This window comes from Chaetura pelagica, unplaced genomic scaffold (assembly GCF_000747805.2).
Source record: "Chaetura pelagica isolate M959 unplaced genomic scaffold, ChaPel_1.0 scaffold444, whole genome shotgun sequence".
NCBI classification, from domain to species: domain Eukaryota; kingdom Metazoa; phylum Chordata; class Aves; order Apodiformes; family Apodidae; genus Chaetura; species Chaetura pelagica.
In genome coordinates this window covers 1-23,051 of record NW_009952979.1, presented here as the reverse complement: position 1 = coordinate 23,051, position 23,051 = coordinate 1, and the positions used below count along the sequence as shown (strand labels likewise).

The window sequence follows — 23,051 nt, the reverse complement described above, 5'->3', positions numbered from 1 at the left end:
AATTGATTTAATTGCTTCATTTTAAATCAAAGGCGGTTTCAGAATGAGGTTACATTTATTCTTTTCCCCAAGGGAAACCTGAGAAATAGGAATTTCTCTTGAGTTCCTTCTTCTGCTGGGTGTTTGCTCTTTGCTTTTAGAGCTTTGGCTGAACCACAGAATCTTAATACATTGTCTGCTGTGCTAGTTGAGTGAGGCTCCATGAGGGTCTTGGTCTGGGTTTAAAAATAGTAATAGGAGAGAACCGTGGCTAGCTGGGAATGCTAGATTGGTGGGGCAGATACCAAGATCTGCAAATCAGGTCTATTGAAAAAATGGCAGAGAAGGCAACAAGCAGCACAAATCACAGAGGCAACCAGTCACATGCTTACTGTGTTGGGCGTTGAATCTCTGTCACTCCAGTGGTTATATTTAACAACTTGTGGACTGATCACTGAAACTGAAGTTTGTTTATGCTGCATGAAGAGTTGCAATTATCTTTGGCTCACTGCCAAATGAGTATACTGATTGTACATGTCACTGGGCCTATTGTTACCAGCACAGTTACAAATTACAAATGTACAAATCATTCTGAAAATCATCTTACAGTCTTCAGTTATAGTTGGTGATTGCAGTGTGCTTGTACCTAAATTCCCTGGAATGCAGAAGGATCCTGCCTGGTGCTTGGTACTGCACCGGATGCGTACCACAGGATACTGTTGGCAGTCTGTACCAGAAAAACACTGAGGATGCAGTCTGGTCATAAGGTGTCAGTGAACAGAAGGGCCAATGCCACTCCGTCAGGGCTTGAGAATGACCATATCACAGATGCCAGCTCAGTTCAACTTTGCTGGAGCTCACTCTCTCTGCAATAATTTAAAGTGTACAACAGCTTTTCATCCTGATTGTAAAGCATGATTTTGGATCCAGTTGAAACAGTGGCTCCAACAGAAAACTGTTCAGCTGAGCAGTGATAATCAAGAAAAATCCTGGACTGAGCCCTACATTAGTATCCACGTGAAGGGCAACTTTGTTTTTCTCAGATTCTCAGAACAACTTCTGTTTGAACTGCAGACATGCCCTTTGAAAAACAGAGAGATTTATTTATAATTGGCTAGATTTGGAAGGTTGCTGTATTACATTATTTCCTGCCTAGAGTTTCTTAATACTGAATAGAAATTATTATGAAAACTTCTTACTTCAGGGCATTTCCAGGCTAGCAAGGCTGGAGAGCTTGTCACTGCTGGTCCAGTTTTGTTTCTGGAGAAATCTGCTAAACTGAGCCAGAGTTCAAGTCCACAAGGGGAACATATATACACATAACTTTCGTGCACACACTCAGTGAGTTAGTTCCAACTCCTGTTATGGGACTTTCAGACTGTTGCCTTTAAACTATACATGAGCAGTTGCTCTGCTAACATGACAGCAATCTTTTTCTTGCAGTGTCCTGTAGAAATGATTTTGCATATGTATCTCAGAGTGAGGAATATCCATATTTTCCTGTTTTGCCAACTCACTGGCTGTCAGGAGGTGGAGGAGGGGATTGGAGACTCAAATCCAGCCTGAAGTGTGGGACTGCAGCCTAAAATGTAATATGGATTCTTTACTTCTGAGCAGAACTCTGGTGCCTTATGCCAGAAAACAATACAGACTCAGCCAATGAGGAATTAGCTATTATTATTCTGGCTTTTTTGTTGCTAACTTATTTATGCTAAACCCATAAAAAGAATTAAAAAATCAGCTCACTTTAGAGGTTGTAGGGAACTGGGCAGAGAGTTGGTACTCAGCTATGATTTCCTGACTCTGGTACTGCATGGCTGATACCTTCCATATACTGAGAGGCTTTCAGAGCTCTCTGCAGGATCTACCTTTACTGCTATAGGGGCATTTAACCACAATAGCAATGGGCTTCATAGGAATACCTTTAGAAACATGCAAGAGCTTCATCCAAAGTCTACTGAACTTAAAGTGTGTTTTCTTTGTTTTAATGGGGTTTGGATTAGACTGTCAGGGAACCATATGGCGCTTCTTCTGACATTTTGTGTGGTAACGATCTGCAGTTCAAGCTTCTGACCACAATTCAGCAATTTCAAACTCAAAACATTTCGGTGTGGAACGTCTGTGCTTCATCTAGCCTGCTTTAAGGGAAGCAAGCTTAACATGTAATAGAAATTAGTATGAAAACTGTTTACTTCAGAACATTTCCAGGCACAACTTCTTGCAGTAATCTCTTTTTGTTCCTGGTGGGGTCATCCTTCCCAGCCCTCCCAGGATTAAAAAAGACTTCATCTCCCTTAGACCCCTAGGGTATATTAAGATCAGGACTAAAATTCAGTGGAAAAGGAAGTTTGCATCCCACAGAAGCTTCAGAATTTCAACATTCATTCTAGTTTCAAATAAGATGGGGAGTTGACATTGCAAACCTTTTCAGAGAGTGAGATATTTCCCAGACCAATAATTCAAAAACGTCAGTAGTTTGTTTCAAATTGTGTCCACCAATTACTTTGAGCTGTCGATTAGAGGTATGATAACCCTGTTCACTGTTTTGCCCACCAAGCTGATTGAGCAGCCTTCCATGATGTTTATTTTCATGACAAGTTCTCAACCATCCCTAGTCAGATGAATATGCCCATTGGTCAGTGTCTCAGCTAGTTCCTCTAGCTCTGTAGCTTCAGTGAACTCACTCTTCCTGATAGCTGGGTCTCTCCTTGCATGTTGCATCTTTGACATCCCTGATAACAACCATTACAAAACCTTCCCTCTATGTTTTGTTCTTTTTATGGGTGGATGCCTTTCCCATTCCTTGCTAACTGTCTGCAGATTTCTGAGGGAGATGGTGATGTATTTTGATCCATACTTTCCTCTTTTGCAGTGAGTTCTACACAGCCTTGGCAGGGGTTGAAAATAATGTTATGGAAATGACATATTTGCATCTCAACTCAGCCAAAACTATGTTTTTTCTGCAGACAGAGACAAAAGTTAGTGGCCTCATGAACTCCATATTTTTTCAGGAGCATGTCAGGATTTTCTTCTCTGATTTTATCCTTTCATGAAATTCCAGCCTATAGAATGTTTTCTTTAAGAGCTACTAAAAACTACTGTAAGAAATCTAAATGAATGTGAGTCAATTGCAAACACTACGAACATTTTTTTGGAAGTAAATAGCACCATAAGATGGAAAAGGGAAAGGAGGGATAGAGGGAGGCAGGGAGGAACAGAGAGAGGGAGGGATGCAGGCAGGAAGACGGGATGGCAGGAAAGAAGTCAGGCAGGCAGGAAGGCAAAATGGAAAGGGAGGGAGGAATGAATGGAAGGAAAAGAAGGAAAGGAAGGAAAGGAAGGCAGGAAAGGAAGGAAGGAAAGGAAGGAAGGCAAGGAAGGCAGGAAAGGCAGGAAAGGCAGGAAGGCAGGGAAGGCAGGGAAGGCAGGGAAGGCAGGAAGGCAGGAAGGCAGGAAGGCAGGAAGGAAGGAAGGAAGGAAGGAAGGAAGGACGGAAGGAAGGAAGGAAGGAAGGAAGGAAGGACGGAAGGAAGGAAGGAAGGAAGGAAGGAAGGACGGAAGGAAGGAAGGAAGGAAGGAAGGAAGGACGGAAGGAAGGAAGGAAGGAAGGAAGGAAGGACGGAAGGAAGGAAGGAAGGAAGGAAGGAAGGACGGAAGGAAGGAAGGAAGGAAGGAAGGAAGGACGGAAGGAAGGAAGGAAGGAAGGAAGGAAGGACGGAAGGAAGGAAGGAAGGAAGGAAGGAAGGACGGAAGGAAGGAAGGAAGGAAGGAAGGAAGGACGGAAGGAAGGAAGGAAGGAAGGAAGGAAGGACGGAAGGAAGGAAGGAAGGAAGGAAGGAAGGACGGAAGGAAGGAAGGAAGGAAGGAAGGAAGGACGGAAGGAAGGAAGGAAGGAAGGAAGGAAGGACGGAAGGAAGGAAGGAAGGAAGGAAGGAAGGACGGAAGGAAGGAAGGAAGGAAGGAAGGAAGGACGGAAGGAAGGAAGGAAGGAAGGAAGGAAGGACGGAAGGAAGGAAGGAAGGAAGGAAGGAAGGACGGAAGGAAGGAAGGAAGGAAGGAAGGAAGGACGGAAGGAAGGAAGGAAGGAAGGAAGGAAGGACGGAAGGAAGGAAGGAAGGAAGGAAGGAAGGACGGAAGGAAGGAAGGAAGGAAGGAAGGAAGGACGGAAGGAAGGAAGGAAGGAAGGAAGGAAGGACGGAAGGAAGGAAGGAAGGAAGGAAGGAAGGACGGAAGGAAGGAAGGAAGGAAGGAAGGAAGGACGGAAGGAAGGAAGGAAGGAAGGAAGGAAGGACGGAAGGAAGGAAGGAAGGAAGGAAGGAAGGACGGAAGGAAGGAAGGAAGGAAGGAAGGAAGGACGGAAGGAAGGAAGGAAGGAAGGAAGGAAGGACGGAAGGAAGGAAGGAAGGAAGGAAGGAAGGACGGAAGGAAGGAAGGAAGGAAGGAAGGAAGGACGGAAGGAAGGAAGGAAGGAAGGAAGGAAGGAAATTCAAACAGTGAACTTGAGAACATTTTGTATTTCAGGCATTACTTAATAATTTTTAAGAGTTTTTAATGACAATTTTGTACTATTCCCAGAGGTCTGTATGTGTCTTAAATCAGATTGTCTAACAGAATAATAGAAAAGCTCTTCAAAAACCTCAGGGAGAAATAGAAAATTTATTTAATTTCATGAAGAATCACTACCATGTGAAGGAAGATTAGAACATATTTTGTCCATATCACATAAGTTTTGTTGTTCATAAGAGGTCTCCATTTTTCTCATAGTTCTATTTGGAATAGAGCATTTAAGCAAAAGGATTATTTTTATTCTGTACTCTGGCAATGGCTCTTCATCTGAAAAAGAGCAATGAACTTCAATAAAACTTCATTTCACACCTGAGATATTCCTGGTGGCTTCCCCTACAAATTGTGACCTAGCTCCAAATTGCTTAATTTGTAATTAACTTTAATCAGAGTACGGCCCATGGAAACATGTGAGTTAGTGATTCATAATGTTTAAGAGGCTTTAAAATAGTAAAGATTGGTTTTGAAATTGGTTGTCTCATACCTGGACTTAAAATCTAGCTCTTTTCACATCCAGGCACTTCTCATGTTCTTCTCAAAATAGGCAGAGGCTTGTGGATTTGGATACCACTCTAAACCGAGCTGTTGAGGGAATATAAAATATCTTATGAACAGGTATGAAAGGGAATTCTGGCATTTCCTCTGTTACCTAGGTTCCTCAGAAGAATACTTCTCACTATGGATGCTAGTGAGCTTTAATGGGCTTGAAGAAAATTCATCTGATGTGTAGGCATGAAGTCATGCAGTGTTCAGATCATGCAAGTGAATCTTTCACATCTTGTCTATAGTGATATTCATGAAAGTTAAAGAAAACCAGTCTGTGTCTATCAATGGTGGTTTAGCTCCTGCAGGAATATTCTTACTCAGAAAAAAATAGGCAAAAATCTTACATAGTATCACCAATATAATTAATGTGTCTGTATTTGGAAACTCTATGAAATAGTCACAGTCAAGATAATCTTGTCTTTGCTTCAGATACATAACCATCATTTGCCATGGTGTTTCTAATGTGGTAAAATGTCTCTTGCAGTCTTGGTATGACTAGATTTTCAGGGAAATAAATCACTCATGCTTGACTGTTGCTCTATCAGTCTTCATTAATTCCTGTGTAAACATCATCATATAATGCTGAAGCATAAAAAAATGACCGAATTCTGACCCAGTAGAAATTAGTGAAGTCAAAGAAATTTAGTAATAGCTGTCCTCAGGCCTGAATCTAAACCTATAATGATTTTAATTAAATTAATTATACTATCAATAAGATGGATAACCAAAGAAACTTCTATTGAGCCACTCATAAAATAATGATGTTAGAACTGGGAATGAAATTGCTGAAAGTTACTACTGGATATAAATCAAAGCCTGCATTTTCATAGACAGACGGAGACAAAGTGTCAAATCCAGACTCAGCTTATTAGTGATCTGCCACTCTGCATAAACAGATTTGAACAAATAAGGAATATTAGTCTGAATGTGCAAGTGGACAAGTTAAACATGCAGCTTTTTTGAACCTGGATGGCAAGTGCTTTGTTTGCTCTTATCAGTTTCTAGGACCCAGGTTTCTGATTTAACTGAAAGTCAGAGATGAGGGAAATTTAAACCTGAAATAAGCAGTACATTTAAAATTCCCCATGTTTATATATACACTTTTCTTGGCTATGAGTCTTAGCACAAATTCTTTAGAAATAGAACTTATACACAAAAAATTTTGCAATTACTTTGCACGCCAGAATGCTAGAAGGTCTTTCATTTTCTAGTATGTATAAAGATAATTATAATACTGTACGGGCTTGCTTAATTTCTTGTATTTCAATTGTTTATGTGCAAAAGTCATAAACTGGATGCAGAATTCAAAGTTCAAACAAAAGGCCTATCTTAGAACTGTGCTATACACATTTATATTCAATTTATTTAATTTTAAATGCATTTAGTTATAAATGTATATTTTATTCTCCTGAGAAGTATAGGATTTTTTGCAATTGAGAAGCCTTGTTTGTCTATTAAAGTTTTAACATTTTGAACTAAACAATTAGCATGTAAACATAAAGTCGATTCAGGTCAGGTAATTGCATTTCTGATTCTCCATTCTGTTTTTTTAACCATTTCCTCCTTCTTTATCTGATCTTTAACAATGTCTGAATACAGGCATTGACAGTGTGGAATGGGATTATTTTAAACATAATTAAAGCCACATGGTTTTCCTAGCTGCATAGCAGGTAAAATTTCACTGCGATCTCAGCCATGTCACTATGTATCTCCACTGCTCTCTACTTTTATCTATCCGTCTGCTTGCTATCTGTCTTCTTAGCTATTGTTCCAGGCATTTTTCTTTGTGAAACTCTAAATGTAATTTCTGATAGGACTCTGACCAAGAAATGTTCACAGTGCCCTAGAAAAACAATTTTCAACAGGACTGTCTTCTTTCTCTGGACTACAAAAGCCCTTGAATACTAACCTGCTCACTATCTCACATCTGAATTCAGTTCAAACTCCCAGCCAGATTTGCTCAGCCTCTTTCATTGCTGAGGTACTTTATGGCCCTCTAGAGATGCTGAGAGAAAAATTTGGTGGTAATTAATTGCAGAGGTGGATCAAGCAGTCAGTCAGTAGGTGTTCGCACTGAACTGCGCATCTTTCTTTCTTGCCAGATCGTTGGCTGTGACCACCAGCTGGGAAGCACCGTCAAGGAAGATAACTGTGGGGTCTGCAATGGCGATGGGTCCACCTGCCGGCTGGTTCGAGGCCAATTTAAGTCCCAGCTCTCAGCAAATAAGTGTAAGCTGTCCCTTCTGGTAAAGTGCCACCTTCCCTTCTTTGTGATATATGCATTTCTTGCAAGATACCCCTCTCTTTCTCAGGTAGTTGAGTGATCATAGTCCAGTTGTCTCCATAGTTTCTTCCCTCTTGAGCTAAATGAAGACTCTTGACTACAGTTGCTTGAGTTGCTGAAGTCAAGTTGCTCTGACTACAGCTCTGTATATGGGGGTGGACAGAAGACTGTGGAAAGGCATCACCATTATATTCCCCACCTCAGCTAGCTAGTTGCTTGGGAGGAGAGGGGAAATGAGAAGTACTGTCTCTACCCACATTGCTCTGGCTATATTAGCTGGCTAGGCACAGGATTCAGTCCACGCTGCTATGAACAAAGTGGTTTACACTGCTGTATAGCAGAGGAGAACCCTGGGAGGATGGTGGTGCTCTCAAACTGTTGCCCATGGCATGTCTGCCTGAATGATGAGCATGGTAACTCAGTGCTAGGGTGGACTGAGGTGCCTAAGATGTCAGGAGGTGTCTACATGGATGGGTGTAGACAGAATGAGCTTTCCAGCACGCTGTCTGACCCAGCATCAACTGAATGGTAAAGTAGCATTAGTGTGCCCCAGTGACAGGGTTATCTTATCCTGGATCCCAGGCAGGCTTTTCAGCCTGATTATAGCACCACAAGTAGAGCTACAAAAATTCTGGAATGAGAGATAAGTCAGTATGAAGGAAGAGTATAAAGGTAAGTGTACTGTCATGCTTATGTAAACAAATCTAAGTAATTGTGTGCTAGCCAGAAAACATGTGCCCAGCAAGTGACATTAGAGTTTAATGAGACCAGCTCCACCATTCACAAGGACTTTTTCCAGTGCTAAATAGCACATGACCTAAAAAATTAAAATAGGAGTGTAATAGCTGCTGATGACTGTGTGCACTCTTGTGGGTTCACAGAATCACAGAATCTTAGGGGTTGGAAGGGACCTCAAAAGATCATCTAGTCCAACCCCCCTGCCAGGCAGGGTCACCTGGAGCACATCACACAGGAACGTGTCCAGGCGGGTTTTGAATGTCTCCAGTGAAGGAGACTCCACAACCTCTCTGGGCAGCCTGTTCCAGTGCTCTGTCACTCTCACAGTAAAAAAGTTTTTTTAAGTTGTTCCATCGCCTTTCCAGGGATGGAGGTGAGGCTGTCTGGCCTATGGTTACCTGGGTCCTCCTTCTTGCCCTTCTTGTAGACTGGAGTGACATTTGCTGTCCTCCAGTCCTCAGGCAAATCTCCTGTTGCCCACAACTTACCAAAGATGATAGAGAGTGGCCTAGCAATGACCTCTGCCACTTCCCTCAGCACCCATGGGTGTATTTCATCTGGACCCATCAATTTTTGGATGTCCAGATTGCTTAACTGATCCCTAACCCAATCCTCATCCACCAAAGCAAACTCCTCCTTCATCCTGACTTCTTCTGGGACTTTAGGGATCTGGGGCTCCTGGAGTCTGCAGCAGTAAAGACAGAGGCAAAGAAGGCATTCAGTCCCTCTGCCTTCTTTCAATCCTCTGGCACCAGGGCACCCACCTCATTCAGCAGAGGGCCTATATTGCCTCTAGTGTTTTTTCTATCTGCAATGGATTTGAAGAAGCCCTTTTTATTGTCTTTGACCTCACTTGCAAAGTTTAGTTCCAAGGAGGCCTTAGCTTTCCTAATTGCCTCACTACATCCTCTGACATCAGTCCTATATTCCTCCCAAGTGGCCAGCTCCTCCTCCTGTAATCCATAGATTCTCTTTTTCCACTTGAGTTTGCCCAGCAGTTCCTTGTTTAACCATGCAGGTCTCTGGGCTCCCTTACTTGATTTCCTACCCATTGGGATGCTCTGATCCTGAACTTGCAAGAAATGGTCCTTGAATGTTGACCAACTATCTTGAGCCCCTTTACCATCTAGTGCCCTGTCCCATGGGACTTCTCTTAATAATTTACTGAAGAGGCCAAAGTTGGCCCTGTGGAAGTCCAGTGTTCTGGTCCTGCTAGGTGTTCTGTTCCTCCCACACAGGGTCCTTCACTCCACCATCTTGTGATCACTGCAGCCAAGGCTGCCATTGATAGTCACCACTTCAACCAGACCCTCCTTGTTGGTGAGCACAAGATCCAGCAGCACTCCTCTCCTAGGTTGTTTGTCCAACATTTGTATCAAGAAGTTATCATCAATGCATTGGAGTATCCTCCTAGACTGTGAATGGCCCCATGAGGACTAAGACCTGTAGTTGCAAGGCTGCTTTGAGCTGCCAGTAGAAAGCCTCCTCAACTCCCTCGTCCTGATCAGGAAGTCTGTAATAGATGCCCACAAGTGTATCGCCCATGCCAGCCTGCCCCTTAATTCGTACCCACAGACTTTTCACTTGCTCCTGGACAGAACTCAATACATTCTAGTTGCTCTCTCACAAAAAGAACAGCTCCACTGCCTCACTTTGCTGACCTGTCTTTCCTGAGGTATAGTTCTTGCTAGTGGGAATTACATGACAAAGACGTGAACAGTTCTAATAAACAGATAGTAGAAGGGGCTTCATTCCTTTCATGTGTACTGCCTCCCCAAAAAAAATGATGTTAGGCATGGACACATTTTCTTTCCCAACTTCTAGTGATAGAAGATGGAGGCAGAAAGGACAGAGAAAGATGAAGGAAGAACATAGGCATCCTGGTTAGTCCAGGCTAGTGTTCTCTGAGCACCTATTCCATGACACAGTCATAGAGTCTGGTAGATTTTTTAGCATCTTTCCGCACCTTATCTTCCTGTCTCCCTTCAGAACACAGCTGAGATTGCTGCCTCTTTAGAAATGCTGGCCTAGCTAACTTTCACAGCAGCATATGATCCACATGTTAATTCATACTTCAGTTTAAATTCAGTTGGCAAAGCTCCCAAGGGCTTCATAAGTGCAAAATCCTACTCTAAGACCTATTTTACGTGGCAGTCTAATGGCCTTCTGTTTTTCATCGGCTTTCTGGTAGTAGGATGAAAAGGAAAGCAGAATTATAGCACTTCTAGCCATTAAAATAAAAGCTGTGAAAGGGAAGTCATGTCTGATGGCAGTGGGAAATCATCACATATCATGGGCTGGGTCATGGAGAGGCTGTATGGTTCAACTGGGGAATAGTCAAGTGAAGGAACAGGCTGTTCTGGTTAAACATCAGAATAGGCTTGTACTTCTCTACCTCACCACAAACACCAATTCAAAAGACTTGGAAGAGGTTTAAGTGAGGTCATGGTGAGACAGAAAGATATTGGTTACTCTTGAGATCCAGAAATTGTTGTGAAGGGATTTAGAATAACAAAAATCAAAACATTTTGATTCTTCTAAATAGAAGGTTCTTATAACATTTAAGAAGTTCTTTTAACAGCTGTTTAATGTTCTCTCTTAATTCATAGGGTTGCTTAATTGATCAAAAAGCTTTCTTTTGACTGCCCTGTAAGCACCTATTTCACTGCTTACTTGAAATCAGATGGGAATTTCTTTGCTTATTTACTCCATGCATTTTTGCCTTCTTGCAGTGGATGATACCGTGGTTGCTATTCCTTATGGAAGCAGGCAAGTTCGCCTTGTGCTGAAGGGACCCGATCATTTATGTAAGTAGAAAAAGTTAGTCTATATTTGCTTAAGAAAACCTTGCTAACCCATAGTGTTCTGTTTACCCTGTGGTGTCTGGTTTCCCTCTCTCAGATCACTGATTTCAACACAGGGATAAGTCCTGCCCTCAGAAGATCTTTTCCAAACCAGTTACATCAGTGGTGCATGGTCTTTTCAGAGCAGAGCTTGGCCCACACTGCAGAATCCTCTGGCCTCTGTAATCTTCCACTCATTTCTATTTACTTGGCTCATTTCTATTTGACTGGCTCACTTGGTGCCAAATGCTTTTGTTTAAAATAAATTAAATATATCTCACTGAGTGAAGAAATATCAAGGACACTAAAGTATAAGCTTCCCCTACAACTGAGCTTAGCCATCAAGCTACTTATGGCTTTAACATATTTCTGTTATGATAATCTCTCTCACTCCCATAGATGCAGACACACATGTGCATATCACAGACACACACACACACAATCTCAGAGTAAAGACCAGAAACAACACGTACAAATCAAACCATGCTCTGTAGTAGTGATATTGCTCCAAGAAGCCAAGCCCACTGAGTGCTGCTAGCCCATCACTTGGTGGCTAGAACATTTCCATGCTTCATCTGAAGGGGAGCAGTATATCCCAGCAGCTGTGTATCCCTCTTCTCTCAAAGAAGAATCTCAGAATTTGAGAACACACTGGGAGAGATGAAGGCAAACCCATTTATTCATTAATAAAAAACTCCTTGCATCCCTCACTCTTACCTTGCAATGCAGTAGCTACTCACAAATTTCTTCTTTGTCCATCAGCAGCAAATGAACACTAGAGTGCTGGTAAATGGAATTTACTGTCAGAAGAAGCACAAGCTGTAATGCATAACCTCTCAGAAGAACAAACTATTGTAGGATAAGAAGGGCCCCCATTCTCCTTTTTCAAAAGGTGATAGGAGTGTCCTGCAGCACAGACCAATTGGAGTCCTCTGTGTTTGTCAGTGTGAATGCAAGCATTAGAGTCCGCAATGAGATGAAATACCAAATCATCCCCATTCTCTCCAGATTTCTTTCTCCCAAAGAACTTCTACTGAGTGGCAAAGTAAGAGGTAATTTATCAGTCTTATTCTGTAGTTCACTGCTTGTGTGAAGAAAGTAGTGGCAATGCCTTTAATGGTTGTAAATAGAGCTGTGAATGAAGACCAGCAGACTACAAGTTATAAACTATAAAAATACATAAATAATATTTTTCTTAATAGTTCAAATGCTGTCTGTACTTGCGTTGTATGTGGCCCTTCAGATATTCCTGAGCTGCTCTAATATTATTACTTTCCCAGCAAATTATTTGCACTTTTCCTTTCATTCCCATCTTCCCTCCTAGTGTAGGTGTTCTCTTCCAAGGTAGAAAACCTTCATACTTTTGTTAGTTTTTCCTTGGAACTGAGTTACAAAACAGCTTAGATAGAAATGAGATTTTAACAGGACAGAGTGATCTAAAGCTGTCTTCACTCAAGCTACATCACATTTCAGGACAAAAAGATTTGAATCAGCAAGCTCTACTTCAGTCAGTGGTTGAGATTTAGATTAACTGCTCTATGTAAACATGAGTAAGTCCAAACACATCTCTTTCTTGTTTCAGATGTCTCCAAGAACCTTTCTTGGAGAAGGATTCACCCATCAAAGGATCTTATGTATGAGCTACACTCAGTTATGGGGGGAGGAGTGTTTTACCCTCTGAATTCTGGTCGTGGGAGAAGTCAACAGGAGGCTGATTATATATAAATAAGTCTTAAAACCATCTTTATCTTTGATCAATGCAGCCTTGTCCATAAATAAATATATGGCCAACTGCATCACAAAAGAAGTGACAACTCTTGCTGAAAACCAAGGAATTCATTAATGCACAGCAAATTCTTAGTTTACTGCCTCAGCAACTTTCTTCATGAATTAATTCCCACGACCCATCCTGACAAGTAGTCTAATTACTGCAATTGTCTTTTCCCCCCTAATTAACAAATTAATTCAAGCTAATGTAATGCTAAAATATTTACTGTCCCTGGAAATACAGTTCCATCACAGAATGATAGTATGTCCTCATCTAACTCAAATTTTGCCTTAACTGCTTCTCTGTGTGGGAGACTTTGTGCATGATTTCACAAATACATATGAAAGTATTACAGCTTTGCAATCCTTCATGATGAAATGCATAATCACTTTGAAATAACTGCAAGAAACAGTTTATTGGTGAACACCCTGTGGAGCATAACCTGGAGTTGGTGGGGAGGCTAGCTAGATAATGGAACAGGTCCATTTTCTGACTGTTTGTTTCCATTTAATAAATAGTTTAATATGTTTTTTAAATTATTTAACAGTCAGAAGTAGCTGCTGCCAAACTGTCTGAATTAACGCCCACTTTTGGGGAGCTCTGAATACAGAGAGAGTGAGGTGGAGAGCTCAGGAGAGTTCAGCATTCACCTTCTATTCCTACTCTGCTGGGATGGATGAGACCACTTCTGGACAGGGGACAGAATTGCTGTTATACTGATCTTTCTTTTCTGGATATCTTGCTTTCAGTTAATTGTCTGCCACAGCAACATGTGGTTAGTGACCCACCTTTGAACTGAAAGAGTGAAGAGCAACTTAACAAAGGCAGCACTCATGAGGAAAGGTTTGTCATACTCTGCATCAGAGCATGACTTACGGAGAGCGAGTTAAATGACAGCAAAAATTACTAATTAAGAATGGATTAATGTGACTGGAAGAGAGTGAAAACATGACCTATGGGTTACAAGGTGAATCCGGAGCTGGAAATGCAAAGGTTGAAAAAAGCCAAAAACAGATGGGGGAGAAAACAGAAAAGGGAAGTATGGGAATGTGAACAAACTGTGGAAAAGAACAAAAGAGTTGCATTATCCTAAGTTAGAATGCAAATCTACACCACCACTCTTTTTTATTTATTTTATTTTTCTGCTCTTGCTAACTCTTAATTCAAATTATAATGCTCTAGTTTCCTGTTTGTATTTGTCAGATTTGGAAACCAGGACTCTTCAAGGTGTGAAGAGTGAAAATAGCCTCAGCTCCACAGGCTCTTTCCTTGTGGACAATTCTAGCGTTGACTTCCAGAAGTTTCCTGACAAAGAGATACTGAGAATATCTGGGCCTCTCGCTGCAGATTTCACTGTCAAGGTGAGCGTCATTGGTCGTTGACTTCTTAGAGCAACATAATGTAACACAAGATGCATTAGAAAGATGAGAGATTTTTTTAGAGAGGCTAGCTCTTGTACTGTGCATGAAATTCTTTAGATCGAAATACCTGATGAAAGCTTAATTGGACACTCTTTGGGACAGAGACTGAATTTATGCCAAGAAATACATACCCAACATGTGCCCTAAAGAGAAAAGATTAACTCATTACAAGAAAAGGCAGATTACTTTTTGCATGAGCTGCTGAGGTACATATAAAACAAGGACACGCAGCGTACTTTGTGACAAGCAAAAAGAAGGAAAGTCTGTAAGTGTGGCCCATATTTTGGGGGTTTTATACTAGTGTAATAGCACAGAAGACTGTGACAGAGTGAACTGTGAGGTCTCCAAACTCCAAAATAAATGGGATGACTTTGCTTGAGAAGTCATGGTGTCATTTTGAAGTTCTGCTTTGTGTTGCACTGCCAGTAAGAATAAAAGTTGCTTCCTCCCATTAGAGCATTTCGTTTTTTCCAGGTAATATGAAGCGCATTGCTGGAAACAATGCACACATTCTATAGGAAAACACACATACAAAAATGAACATTTGGGAATTACAATGAAATAAATCCTTTTCCAGTAGGGCCAAGGATCTTGAAGGATTTCAGCTTTAAAACTGTAAAACCTGTATCATGTCCAGGACTACATAAATTTTTCACCATGAACCCCAGAGGAAGATGACATTTGCTTTAACATAGAGCTGATGGCAGCTAGAAGTTTGAACAGTGAAATGGAAAAACGCAATAAGGTTGGGTTAAGCTGGGCTGAACCAGGCTGGAATGGGTTAGCTCAGGAAGCAACAGAGCCCTGTAGACTGTCCAATACCCATCTTGCTATGTTAGCGGCACAAAAAGCAAGCTGAAATCACTGGAACTGCTTCTCAAGAAGAAGCTTGACCTGAAGAATACATTCCTTTCTTCTTGCAGGTCAAAATTAAAATATGCCAATAGAACAGATGCTGATCAATTAAAAATGACTAAACAATTTTACTTGTGTTACAGATGATATCCAGATGATGGACATCAGTAAACAGTGTTTCTCACTGTGCATTATGTGTGCTGTCTATGGATTTAAGGCAGCGTTGTCAGTTAGAACATAGTGTTGGGGACAGCTAGTTAAGTAGAGCAAAGGCCCTGAAATGGTAATATGAGGGTTGGACTGTTCCTGGTATTTCCACTGTAACCTTTTATAAGAAGGAAAATACCTTTATCCCTGGTTGCATTTTCATCTCTATCAAAGCAAAGTAAGAAGCACTGGTTAAATTAGAGGCAGTACCCTATTTGTATGATGACTGTCTGGCCAATATAAGTGTACAAGATGGCTAGGCATAGAAAGAGTTGAGATTGAACTATTTTAATAGTTCTGTTGTGTGTCTGGAACTCTTGAAATCAGAGTAGCATGGCTCAGCAGGAGTTAATTTACTGGCATATCTGTTGTCTTAAATGGATATAGAAAAAACAAAAAACCATGCACAAAAAAAAACCAAACAAAAAAATCCAAATCAAACCAAAACAAACCAAAAACAACCCACCACCAAACCTCTTCACAATTGTAGGAATTTTTCTAAGGTTTGGGTCAGGACTTAAAAATTCCTTGCATTTGAATCACAATTTTTTTCAAATAAACAGCTGTAGAAGATACTTTAGATACTACTTCATGCAACAAAAATATTATTCTATACCATTTAAGTATTTTTCTAATTAAATGTTTTAGCTTCTGGAGGTTTCATTTGTTAGGGCTTGTTGGATATAGGAGTATACTAAGAAATAAGGCTAATACAGAAGTATCAGATTCATGCATATCTCTACGTTATGTCAGACTTCTCTTTCCATACTTTCTGTAGTCATTGTAGCCATTACTATTTTTTTCTTCAGCTTGTAAAAATACTTTTCTAAAATTAATTAATTAATTAATTAATTTTAGATTAATAATAATAAAAAATTAATAATAAAGGCTTCTCTTATTCACAAGCTGGTATTAGCAGGCTTTCCTTTCAAAATGGGATCTCTTTGGGTATCAAGATTTACTCTTCCGGAAGAAAGCAGTGTTTATGCAAAGAGATCTAAATTAATTTGTACATGTTGTGATAGAACCAGGGGCAGTGGCACTGAGCTGAAAGAGGGTATATTTAGATTAGAGGTTTGGTTTATACTGGAAATTTATTATTTGTCTTCCATAGCAAAATAAAAGTAGTAAACTATTTGTTATAAAATATATTTTGTCATTATTCATAACATTTTTTGTTAGGAAGGTGAGGTATTACAACTCAAGACCGTAAGTTCTGTCCTTTTATTTTCCTCACTAGGGTCTTGGTCCCCACCCGTCTCTAGTTCAGTTCAGAAACTTGAGAGATCTAGAACTTGTGTAAGAATAATAGGCTGGTTTTTATATAACGAAATTTCTGTAATTCAAGGAGTTTGTGAGAGACTGACTCTTCCAATGATGTGTAGAATAACACAGATAGCATTTAGGGTGATAATGGCATCCACTGTGAACTGAATTATGGCTAAGTTGGTATGCCAAATATATCAGCAATGGCTGCACTTTTGGAAGATGGCAGTGGCAAATAGGTGACAGGAATTTTAAGAACAACATAGGTTAAGGAAAAGTGTCCATTAGACAATTAAAAAATAACATTCTGGAAAAAGATGTACCAGACCATTTGCATTTGACAGACTTATGTACTACAAGAAGAAAAACAAGAGCTAGACATTTTGAGCAAGCAATCGTGAGTCTGAACCAGTGAAGGAAATAGAGTGAAAATGGTGGACCCATGCAAGCTGCCACTGATCTGCTGTGTTACTAAGGTCACATAGTCACCTCTCTGTGCTAAAAAGTCTCCTCAGTTGATATTGTCCATTTCAGACTCAAAATAGAGAAACTTGTAGTGACCGTTTCACATCACACATCTCCACTCCTTTGGGAAGTGTGAATCAGTACTGTCAGATGGAGTCTACAGCTGATAATGTAATGCTGACAGTCATCACTGGTTGACTATTTACATCAATCAGTACTGCAAATATGAACTATCTGAGTTACAGGCTTACTGAAAGAGCCAGTAGGGATTGGCAGGGATGTGGTGGGTTTTAAACAAGGTCTAGTAAGTAGTGTTGTCCAGGCTTTGGGCTGTTTTGGCGGAGCAACCACTGTTGGTGTAGATCTTGACTAGACGAGATTTATGTTGGTTTTCAATACCTGGTGTCACGATGAAGGTTTGTTCATAGGACCTGCATTGACCAACAGACTTGCATCAGAGATACATAGGGTTGGATTGGGTAAATGTTTGCCTGGATGCTGTCAGTGGTATTTGGATTAGACTGGTGTTGTCTTGTGTAGTGCCAGGCTGGCAAGATTTGGTCAAGGGCTGTTACCAGAAGAGACTGCCTGGCTATTTTTTTTTGTAATGGTGGCTCAAGGTACTGCTAGCTAATTTAGAAATGGTGTGGACTGAGTTCCTGTGAGCAGAGTTACTCCTGAGATTAGAATTTTGGCCTCCAGTTGTCCAAAAAGTCAAAAGATAGAGCTGAAAACTGGATACTGAATTACGCATAACAGTAGAGCTACCCAGACAATTCTTATCTCAGTTGTGATCTAGCACTGGCAGAAACTACTGGTGAGAGAAATGCATTTGACTAGATTCCAGGTTAACAAAAGAAAATAAGGTTGGTGCTTACCCTAGACTTCCTGGGACTTGCAAAGGCATGCAGGAGATAATGCATGTGTGTGCAGCCAGCTGGCAGAGGGGTTGATGGGCCTTGCCAGTCTAGGGCCAGGACTGGATTAAATAATCACTTTTGAACTAAGAGCATAGAGCTTACCTTGTGGAATGAAATACTTGCTTTAGGGCAGAGGCCAAAATATGCAAATCTGCTCAAGCAGCATATGGCTGGCGTATTGTTGGATTTTAGAGGTATTACCATATGAGGATTGGGGATGACAGTAAGGGTCTTCTGCGTAAATTAGTTCTGATGCTGGCAGAATTTTCCAGAGGGATATACGCCTCATATCTGGGAGAAGGCTGCAAGGAAGTGGTGAAGACTAGTCTTCGAACAACCGGTAGGTCAGAGTTAGGATGGTTCTCCTGGGTGTAGCTGATCAAAAATTAAGGCTGAGCACATAGAAATATTAATAGTTAAAGTTTAGATGTGACTGAGTCAAGTTTTGTGTTATCAGAATCAAATGACCAAAACTTTTCTTAATCTGAAAGAGATCATTGAAATGTATAGTCCTTTCATCATATAAATATGACCAAACATTTCTGCCTCCTGAAATATGTGTCTCCATGAGGTCACTTCTGTAGAATGCTGAGTGCACTTAGCTGGAAACAATTCTGTAACATGGTCTGTATCACTGGCCTTTATAAACCTCTGTTTGTATTCAATACTGACTGCAGTAGTCATTATTCAGTAAATTAGCGATCGTCATGAAAGTCACTCATTTTGATTTCCTGAATTCCAAAAATATTCAATTATAATTTATTTCTAGGTTAAGTTCAAAAGTAATGATGAGCCTGAAAAAAGACATAATAGTAATTTATCTTTACTAGATCTTATGACAAGCTCAGAAAAATTCTTCCTTTTTTTTCTATTTTGACAAATGTGATAAAATATGCAGAAAGCCATATAGTAGTCTTTCAGAAAGCAATGTACATATTCTGTACCTTTGTTTTCTGTTCAATATCAATAATTTCCATTAATAATTCTTAGAACATTATAATTGTCCTAATCAACATATTCCATCTATAAGTACATTGGAACTGCAGTACTAGGTCAGGCAAAAAGTCTGCTTCACTCAGGTTTCTCTTTCAGAGAGGAACTGGTTTTGGATGCTAAAAGAGCACAAGAAACAGGTCAGATTTACCTTCTTGCAAACTCTCCTTCTTGGCCTTCATATTCCGTTTGGACTGTTATGTCTGATGACTTAAATGATCCAGTCTTCAAGAATTTCTTTAGGCCCTCTCGTGCTATATTTGCCCTTTTGATAACATTTATCTTATGGGATTAGTTCCACTAAAACTGCACTGTATAAAATAAGAAATGCCCCTCTTTTTTAAACCCTTGGTGCACTGTTTGCACTGATTCCTTCTGGTTTTCCCACTCTTAGAAATTATTACAACTCTTTACCTCCTTTCTCCATTATTACTATACATGACACCTCTCTTACCATCCTTTGCTCAGGAAGAGCAAACTACCCATGATGATCAGGAACAAATGTATTCCTCTTGGCTATATAATGTTCTGTCCATTTTCCTTCCTCTCTGTAATATTCCATTAATCTTGTTAGCTATTTCTGTACACTGCCTTGACATTTTCAGAGGAAAGCCTGTAACAACTCTACTACCATTCTTAATAGAAGTAGCTAATGTGGAAGACATTGTTGCATATAATAAGTATCTACAATTGTTTTCTTACATTAGCATTTTTTATTTTTTAATGAACTTGCATTTAGTCTGCCAAAGTGGTGAGTGCTTTCATGGACAACTTCACTTTTAGCTGCTATTAATTATTTATTTCATTAGTGAGCTTGATCAGCTCGTGGTTGTCCCTTTATCCTCTTCATTTGGGGGTCCCGCTAACAACTCATAACCTAGCACACGTCCTGCATAGGTCCTTCATCAATTGTAAGAATGGGTTATAGGATCATTCTATTACCCAGTCGTTTGTGCTTTGGAGGATCACTGATGTGAACTTCGACCTAGAAGAAAACCTTTATCAGGGTCCCTTCTGAATGTCTGGAAAAACAAACCACAATGCTTGGAAAGTATCACCCTTCTCAAGGACCTCTCTGTGAGTTATCTTTATTTTCATTCTACCTACTGACATATGTAGAATGAAGATTTATATATACATAAAATAATGTACTATAACAGAGATAGAGATTACTGGTCAGTGGTTTCATGCACTACTCATGAGCCTTTTTCTAAAAATGCTTTTACAATTTTCTGTTTTCCAGTGGTTTTAAACAATAACTTGTTCATGAAAATAGGCAAAATGTAATCATAAATGCTTTACATTCCTGTGCTCTTCAAAGGGTACATGATTTTGAAACTACCATGTGGGTGCTGTTTGGATCTGGAGATGTGTTACCATTAATCTTAAATACTTTTTTAAAATACTGACGATCTGAACTCTACTGTCAGGTTTTAATTTGAGGCAATGGAGGCAGTTTCTTAAATGTATTATTTTCTATTCCTCTGATATATTTTTCTTTGTAATTTTCCCTTTTCTTTTTCCTGATACAATGTGTAAATTCCCCAATTCTATATTCAAAAAGTGGGCAGTTTTAACTACTATGAAGCTTTGGTGCCAACCTTGTTCAGTTTTCATAATTTTAACATTTTGTCTGTTTGTTTGTGGGTTTTTTTGTCAGAAACATTTCCTTTTTATTTTGTTAATTTTATTTTTATATACACCCATCACAACAGGACCCTATTTATTTATTTTTTTCATTACTTTTTAAAGTATTGTTGTGATTCAATTAAGGTTAAAAAATGTTCTGCAGTGGTGATTCAGCTGGCTTGCTCAAAAGTGAATTATCTTGCCCTGGGAGCACGCTGGTGGAGGTGAGATGGTCTTTCCATAGATGAGTGGAGCATTATGGGTGGTATACATGGAAAAGATGCAGCAGGGGTGGTTTTGGTGTCTTTGGGATGCCCTTGGTTCTGTGGAATACCTTTGGTCTTCTCATGTAAAAAGCTTCTGCTTATGTTGCACTTATTAATGTGTTCTCATGACTGTTACAGCTGATGTAGCAGGCTCCTTTGCTGCCAGCTATCCTAGCCAGTCCTTTGCATGGATTTTTTATTTTGTTTTTTCTTGTGGAGACTAATGGAATTTGCAAAGAGATTTTGACCTTCTAGCTTTGTATTTTGGCTATACCAGAGATTTAGTCTGAAGGTTTTTTAACAGTTAAACTAATCACATAAAGGAACCCAGCTTAATCCAAGATTGGGGTATGATGAGCAGTTCAATTCAGAGATTCTTTGTAAAGCATGTAAATTGGTAATAATGTAATTTCACAATGATTTCCCTGGCTGATTTAGAGTCTGTATTGAGAAGCAACAGAGGGAGTTCATCCAACACAGGACCATCACAATCAAGAGACGTGAATGCAAAAGTGGACAGTAGACATGTTCCCTGGAGTTCAAAGACAGAGCTCCTTTCAGCATTCCAAGGCAATTAAAAGGCAAGCTCAGAGGAATCATGGTTTAACCCTGTGTTAATTGGTGTGCTTGAAAACCTTCAGCCTCTCTCAGGATTTACATTTTTTGTACTTTTAATGTTGTTTTAAACAAGCTTGTAAAATTATTTTGCTATGACAAAGTCTGGCTCTTATTTCTATTTAATGAACACATTGTGAACTGCAGCAAATATCTTGCATATCCTACTTCTTTTTCAACATACAATATCACTACACTCAAGCAGGATTATTAAAGCGCTCTCAGTAGAGGAAGGAAAGCATAATACAAAAATTTTGGGTTTAGAGACATGAAAACCACAAAATTATGTAGGCCACATGAGGATAGTTCTCTGCACCCTCATCCGCAGTTTCTTTGTCTGTTATTTAGAAGACTGCAAAATTTAACTTCTTATTAATAAATCAAACCAAATTATTTGGGATTTTGTGCTTGCAGAATGTGTACGTAATAAATGTGGAAAAATCCATTGCACCTCTTTTAATAAGCATGGTGGCATGAAGCTAGATCACAATATACCAGATCAGATTTTGTAAGACAAAAGACAGTACGCAACAATAAACCAGTTTCCCAATCCCCAATCTGGGACACACACACACAAGAAGGAAATCGTGTCTTTCTTTTCCCCTAACACACACAACGTCATAAACCAAAAATATCATCTTGAAGGCACTTTTTAGGGTTTAACCTTACAATTAACATTGATAAGTTCTTGGTTATCATTGCTGGTCATAAACTGCTGATTAAATTTCACGACCACCCAAAGTAAATTTAGTGCAGTTTTGTAGACCAGGTCATGTGTTTTTCAGGAAAAAACAAAGAGTTCAAGCATGCCAAAGTCAAGCATGAAAGTGCTGGACTTTGGGGGACTTTGTTTATTTGGTTGGTTTTATATGAACTGATGAAATTTGGGGACTGTAGGAAAAACAACACAATACAAAAATTAATTGAGATATTGCAGTCTCTTGCTCACAGGACAGATCAGAGCAATTCAAGAGGATTATGCTGCTTTTGTATTCCTATTTTGAAGTCCGTTTTTTTCATTCGACTTTCAGTGGATTTCCCCAAAACCAATACTGTATTTAATCAATCCCAAACTTCATCTGAGCAACAGATTGTGCCTCTGTTGCACCAGTCATTTACAAAATCAATTAAAAGCAAAACAAAACAGGGTACAAGTGATGATTTTTTTTCAATGTCTTTCTACAAGAAAATGAGTATTTCTGATGCTAGGGCTGTAGGCTACACAGTTAATTTTTGGTGGATAGTCTGAGGAGTTTAATTTTAACCAGCGCTTTATAAGGCTGGTGATATCTTACATGTCTCATTGGGTCTTACAGGTTCTTAGGCCTACTCTGATGTTTGGAGTACTCCAAACTCCCTTGAAACCTAAAAAAACCCAAGGATATTCTCCAGAGGGTTGCAATGAACAAGTGCATGGCTGAGTGCTTTGCAAGATCTGAGTACTTCTGTTGTCTGCTATTAATAAATTTAGGTAGGATTTAATTTAAAACATAATGAACTGTTGCCATTTCTTCTGGTTCAGTGACCTAAGGATGAGTCCTCTAACTCACAGTTAGAGGACTAACTGAAGATTTGCAAGTAATGACAGAGCTTTTTGAAGCTCTGGCAGTTCTCATAGCTAGCAGGGACTTGTAAGTACTGCAAGGGTAAAAAAATTCCCCATACTCCAGAGCTGATTATTTCAATGTGTGAA

At 39.8% G+C, this 23,051-nt stretch overlaps 1 protein-coding gene across 1 annotated transcript in view; it reads left to right on the top strand.

Moving 5' to 3' along the window:
* LOC104387612 (ADAMTS-like protein 1) overlaps nt 1-18,195 on the top strand; it is a gene marked incomplete at its 3' end in the record, with an annotated part of 71,308 nt that extends 53,113 nt beyond the window's left edge. Inside the window, exons 5-8 of the mRNA XM_009996387.1 lie at nt 7,191-7,317; nt 10,843-10,917; nt 13,925-14,082; nt 18,048-18,195. Of these exons, the coding sequence (XP_009994689.1) occupies nt 7,191-7,317; nt 10,843-10,917; nt 13,925-14,082; nt 18,048-18,195 (508 nt within the window). The remainder of the gene's footprint in view (nt 1-7,190; nt 7,318-10,842; nt 10,918-13,924; nt 14,083-18,047) is intronic.
* Between the last annotated feature and the right edge of the window lie 4,856 nt (nt 18,196-23,051).